Source organism: Centruroides sculpturatus, unplaced genomic scaffold, assembly GCF_000671375.1.
Source record: "Centruroides sculpturatus isolate CEXI.00-Female unplaced genomic scaffold, Cexi_2.0 scaffold1201, whole genome shotgun sequence".
NCBI classification, from domain to species: domain Eukaryota; kingdom Metazoa; phylum Arthropoda; class Arachnida; order Scorpiones; family Buthidae; genus Centruroides; species Centruroides sculpturatus.
Window position 1 is genome coordinate 255,346 of NW_019385315.1, and position 6,428 is coordinate 261,773.

Below are 6,428 nucleotides of genomic sequence, written 5' to 3' on the forward strand. Positions count from 1 at the left end.
GTGTAGGGCCAATCTCACCCATACGGACACGTTAGGCTCAATTAATTTATGTTCTCCTACATTATAAGATGAAAGTAAAATAAAGCGTTTCATTCGGAGTTTTAATGATTACGAAAAAAAATACCATTTTATTTCTAAAGATAAAATAAAAAATAAACTAAAGTGCGATGAGTGATTTTTACTTTCAGCGAGTGCTCCGCTGTTCAATGGTGCGCAAACACAATACATAGATATTACATGAACTAACAAGTAAAAACTTGTAAAACATAGGTAATAATATGCAACATGAAACCTCAAAATTTCTCTCTTAGGTGAGTCTTCAAGGTGCAACTTTTCGTATAATAAATAATAGAAAGAAAACCTGACATGATAAATTATTATTGAAATGCGAGATTTCCCGGGAAAATAAAATTTCCCGGGATTTTTCTCGTAGGGAATAAACGGCGGGAATCCCGGGAAAGAAACCCTAATGCCAATGCACACACATGCAATTTCCACCCTTTTTTGACTTTCTGGGGTTCAGGGAATCTCAAAATGTCAAGATTTGCAAAAAATCCTGAGTCAAATTTAAGATGATTACAATACTTTCTTGTATTATATACATATATAAAATAGCCAGGAATGTAATATTTAAATTATTCAAAATGACAATGGATTTAAAATTTAAATTGTTATTTTATTAATTCATAAATATAAATTAATTTGTACAGAGTATAGTATAAAATTATAAACTGGTTTTATTTATTTAATTTCTTACCTGACCACGATGAAGATAAACATCAGCATTATTGGGATCCAATTTGATTGCCTCATCGAAATCTTTCAGAGCATTTTCCATTTGTTCATACTGAACTTTCAAGGCGCCAATTTTAATAAGTGCATTAACACGCAACTATATATAATAAAAATCTATATATTACTATGAAAGCTTAACATTTGAAAAAACTTTTATAATCTTATATAATCAATTTGCCTTTATTTCCGATTATGTAATATGTTTATTGTTGTCAAATAATTTAAACTTTCAGATAAAATAATTATCTGAAAGTTAATTAATAATTATTAAATTTAACTAAAAATTGTTATTAATCATTTCTGTATCATATGAAAAATATGCCATAGTAGTACTTCATTCTATAACAAAAAAAAAAAAAAACCGAAATGCTCAGAATTTCCAAGAATTTCATGAAATTTTAAAGATTCTAAATAATTTGGATCTATTTAGAATCATTAAACATTTTACAAAATAATACATAAAACAATATGCATTCAAAAATATAGAATATATATACTACTAGACATCATTAAATGAAAAGATGTAGATAGCAAAAAATTAATTTGATTTCTTTAATTGATATAAAGAAATCTAAAAGTAAATAAATAAAAACATATAATATAATAAAAAATTAAAACACATTTAGAGCCTAGTTAAAGCACAGCATAGTTTTAAACTTTTAACCATAACTGGGCTAAGAGAGAATTTAAATACACAATTCATTTTAAATATATTTTTCAAGTATTTCACAAATACCATTTTACTATTACTACTGGACAAATAACTTGAAACAATGTAACAGATATTACATTTAATATCAAAATTCATTAGTTTTATCAAATACTGTTGTTTCAATAAAATTCTATTTTGTTTTTATTAAACAGAAGTTTTATACGTCAAAACAAAACTAACAATAAAACATACTTTTAAACTAACACTCAGTTTCAATATTTAAAGTGATCAATTTGGAAAAAGGTTTCTAATTAAATATATAATCATCGAATTTTGAAATTACATCTAATTATGCATACTTATCAAAACTAAAAATAAATAAATTTAGACATAATTTTTATTCTATTTATTTTTGGTTTTGCTTTTACTGCTCATTTCTTTCCTTTCAAATCAAACTCACTCCTGAACAAATTACCTTAACTCTTCAATAGCTATTTTGAAGAGTACACAACAACAATTCTTATAAATTAATGTAATTTTGAAATCTTAAAAAGGCAAAAAACCTTAAAATTGTACTAGAAAATAGTAGTACAATTTTATCTGAATTTCTGCTTGCCATGAAAGCAGCAACATTTCAGGATTTAATCTAAATGTTGTAAAGAAATGATAAAATATTAACACCGTTTTCTCAATGTTTTATAAGAACTTTTTGTTTGAATACATTTATGTTAATTCAAACTGTATGCATTAAAAAATACCAAACATATATTTTATTTCACTATGTTTATCCCCAAAAATGTTTATTATAATATAAATTATAAAACTTTTATGTTGTTCTATTAAAGTTTCTTATAACAGAAATGCAATTCACAAATGTGCTTCAAGAATGTTCATTGCTTTTAAAAGTGGAAATTTAAAGTTTTATTTAAATTTAAATTTAAAGTTAAATTTAAATTTAAAGTTGTTTTTAGAATATACATTATAGTATAAATAAATATATAAATAAAGTGTGCTTTGTTCCATAATAAATAAAACTACTGTTTTAAAAATAAAAGTTAAGTACAGTAGTGTGTTTAAAATTAAAAATTTTTCTTCATTTTGCTTCTTGTTTGGATTTGTATTAAATTATTATTTCAGCAACCTAATAGTGCTATATTTTCCCAAACTTATCACAACAACTTCTGTATGTTATAACACTCTTTTTTTATTCTTTTTAAGTACCTTTAACAAAATTCATTTTGAACTTATATTAATCTCTCTTCAGTTGTCATACATTAAACTGTACAAAACAAAGGTACAAATAAATTCTTGATTTTAATAACACAAACTAAGACATTAAAATGGAAACAGTAGGATAAACTTACATTTGGTATACAAACCAGATTATTAAATACACATTTGACTTTCAAATCTTCAAATATGTTATTAAAAGCAACAAGACATACCATAACATAAACACACATTTAAAATATAAATAAAACGAAGTGAAGAACTTTTACAGGGTACTTAAACATTATCGTAGATCCTCCTACTGGTTAAAAAATGATACCAAGAAGAATATAATTGCATACCATCATTATTATTAATTTTTATTTTTGAATTTTATTTCAAAATGTTTAATACATTTAAAAGGAAAATTCTTGAACTCCTTTTTAATTATTTTTAATGTTTTTATTTTTAAATTTTACATCCTTGGCTATTACAGTGGTGGGTTACTGCTGACATGTAATTATTATTTTTAATTTCTATAATATATGCTTTAAACTCATATCATCCTTCTTCAGGTACTTAAAAAAAAAAGTTTGGGAAAAAACAGCACTATTAGGTTGCTGAAATAGTAATTTAATTAAAAATTTTTGTTGGTTTTTTTTTCCTTCTTAAGTCTGAATAAATTCTCTTTAGAAAAAAATTAAAAAGATAAATAACAAAATTCTCATAAAGATCTTTTAAATTTCTTAAAGATGTCTATGTTTTATGTTTACAGGTAAACTCAAAATATATTTGTATCTTAACAATACAGTAGAGTAGGGGTGGCCAACAAGTTGATCACAAAGCCAATTTTGGTCAATTGCTCACAATATCTTGACTTAATGTGTTACACTTGTAACCAAATGCAATGATTGAATGTAACGCGCAAACACAACTGTAGTGATATCAGACCTCTGCAACCTCCGTCAGATGGGGTTTTGTCGGTCCATGTGCAATCCATTTGCATACAGTTGTAAAAGGGAAATAAGAAATGTAGACAAAGGGTCGTAAAACCGAAAAAAAAAAAAAGGCAGGAAGAGGGACAGTGAGAGTAAGTCAGGACATGGTAAAGAGAGGAAGGGTGAAGTGGTGGTCCCTGAAAGTGACAATATTGAGTTTCAATTTTTCTTCTATTTAAAATGTAAGTACCTTTTCTTCACGTTTTAAATTAAATTGTGGCCTTTCTTATCTACCTAAACATAGTATGTATTTCACATCTTCCCCTCACCACTTAGACTATGCCTATGACAACAAGTTGATCGCAACACATTTTTAAAATAAAAAGTACATCTTATGTACACAAAAGTTGGTCACCCCTGCAGTAGAGCATCAATTATCCAAAACAATTTGGGACTGGGGCTGTTCAGATAACTGATTTTTTGGATAACTGATCATGTACAAAAAAATATATTAACCTATCCCATGTTGAAATTTTTCTCCATTGTGTGTCACTTCCCGTTGAATTTTCATCAATNTCTAATTGCAGAAAAACACTTCATGCTAATATTTTTAAAATTAACTTTAGCTACAGCTTAAATAATACACTATTTACCTGAGCATATAATAAAAGGCATTCTGTAGATGTTGACATCTGTTCTAGAATTTGTTCAAATTCCTCTAACACAGCTTGAACTTTTTTCTCATCATGATGATTTAATGCATTTCTATACTGAACATAACATTTCTGTACTCTAGCAGATGGAAAATCTGGATTTGCAGCAACACTTTTTTCCATGTCTGATAAAGTTTGTTCCATATTATCAGTCAAAAGCATAATCTAACAAATAAAAATGATAATATATTCACAACTTACACATTAATTTAAAAGAAATTTTAATTTTATTATTCCTGATCAAGCCAGTTCAGAACAGAACATTGTAATATTAAAATTATATTTGATAGTAGTCCCTATAACAGAAACAACTAATCTTATCCAATATCTGAATGCCCTATATATAAATTTCTGCTACAACAATTGTAATTTAGCATCCATTGTGATAACCAAATTAAAAATCTTGGTATTAGATTTCCTTGAAGCATGTTTATGAAAACTGAAAAGTTGCACTACTAAAAACTTCATTCCTAGTGTCTTTGGCTGCAATTTTAAAATAAACTGTACACCTATAAATTCTCATTGTTGTTCATCTGTCTTTTCATTTGTTTCAATGGTGGTGTGTTCTACCATGATTGTGGGGTTTAGTGTTTCTTCTTACAAATTTTCAATATCTTATGATCTTATCAGTTCATTACAATAGGTTCAATTTAAAATCTGGTTTGTTTATTTTCATTGTTGTTGTTGTTTTCATACAGTAATATTTTAATATAAAATTTACACACTATGTTATTGTTTACAAACTTTCATTGCTGTTTACTGCATATTAAAGATAAAACAGTTCATTTAAAATTTCTAATAAAGATAATACATAACTTATTTGTTACATTACTTCCTACAAATATACTAAAAAACATCCACAAAACCTTTATATCACCAGCTGTAAAGTGTTTTTATTAGCAACTAACATTTTCAATCTTAAACAGATCTTCAAATCCAAATACACAATCAAATTAGAATACAAAATAGAACATACTAGTTTAAAAAATTGGAACAACCAATAAACAAATACCACATTGTGTATTTGTTTGCTGGTTGACATTCAGTACCTTAGGTAAAGGTACAAATTTACCAATCACAAAAAGTTTTAGCTTCTCTCTGGTTAAACTAATACATAGCAGAACTGTGAAACATCCTTTAGAAAGTTTTCCACTCTTACATTTGTCACCCTTCATAACAAGGCTCCTGTCAAGCATCACCTTAAAAAAAAAAAAAAAAAAGTCCATGCTCATCAGCATTAAAAATGTTGACATCTTTGAAGTCACAGGTGAAGTCTGGAAACTTTTCAATGAACTCTTCAACAACAACTACTGAAACTTTATTAGATTCACTACACATCACTTTCTGGGGTCCTCATGTTGCAGTTTAAATTTCATAAGCCAATCACTCGATGCTTGGAAATCTAATACCCTGAGCTCCTTTGCAAACTTTTCAGCAATTTCTTGGATCATCAGCCCAGACATTTGAGTGTTAACTACCCTCATTTGTTTGAACCAGTGTAATGTAACTTGATTGACTTCATCCAGCAAAGTTTCTTTTTTTCCATTGTAAATCTCTGCTTTCTTTATCATATCTCTCCAACTACTCTACTCATCATTATTTTTTTGGATATTGCTTACTGTTTGTCTTGCTTATACCAAAATGTTCTGTCACTGTTCTTTGGCTACTGTTTTCTAAAAAACACGTAAAAGATCAACGTTCTCCTTCAATGTCAACTCTCAGTTTTTTCCTTTTCACCATCATGACTCAATTAACAGAAAAATTTTCCAGTCAACTTGCATAGAGGAAAGACAAAAAGTAAAGCCTGGTTCTTTGTCATACAACTGCTTGGTGCTTTGCTTTGATGGCCCTGCAAAGCAAGTAAAATTACTCAATTTTTAAGCACACTCCACCATAGTAGTGAAGTACTTATGTTAGGACTTTTGTATGTCTGTCAAACATTATATGTTCAAGATTATGATCTCTTCAACCCATTTATTGTGTATGTGCAAAAGGGAACCGAACATTTTCATTTACAGTCACTGAAAACTATAGTAAAAACTACCTGGTTTGTCTGGAATCTATAAACCACATCCCTTACTGTATATTCAGTGAAAAATTCTTCTGAACTACTTGATTCCA

At 27.6% G+C, this 6,428-nt stretch overlaps 1 protein-coding gene across 1 annotated transcript in view; it reads right to left on the bottom strand.

Moving 5' to 3' along the window:
• Positions 1-4,494, bottom strand: part of LOC111637533 (mitochondrial import receptor subunit TOM70-like) — a 24,579-nt gene extending 20,085 nt beyond the window's left edge. The window contains exons 1-2 of the mRNA XM_023383041.1: positions 4,248-4,494; positions 758-892 (exon numbers count right to left, since the gene is read on the bottom strand). Of these exons, the coding sequence (XP_023238809.1) occupies positions 758-892; positions 4,248-4,469 (357 nt within the window). The 5' untranslated portion in view covers positions 4,470-4,494. The remainder of the gene's footprint in view (positions 1-757; positions 893-4,247) is intronic.
• Between the last annotated feature and the right edge of the window lie 1,934 nt (positions 4,495-6,428).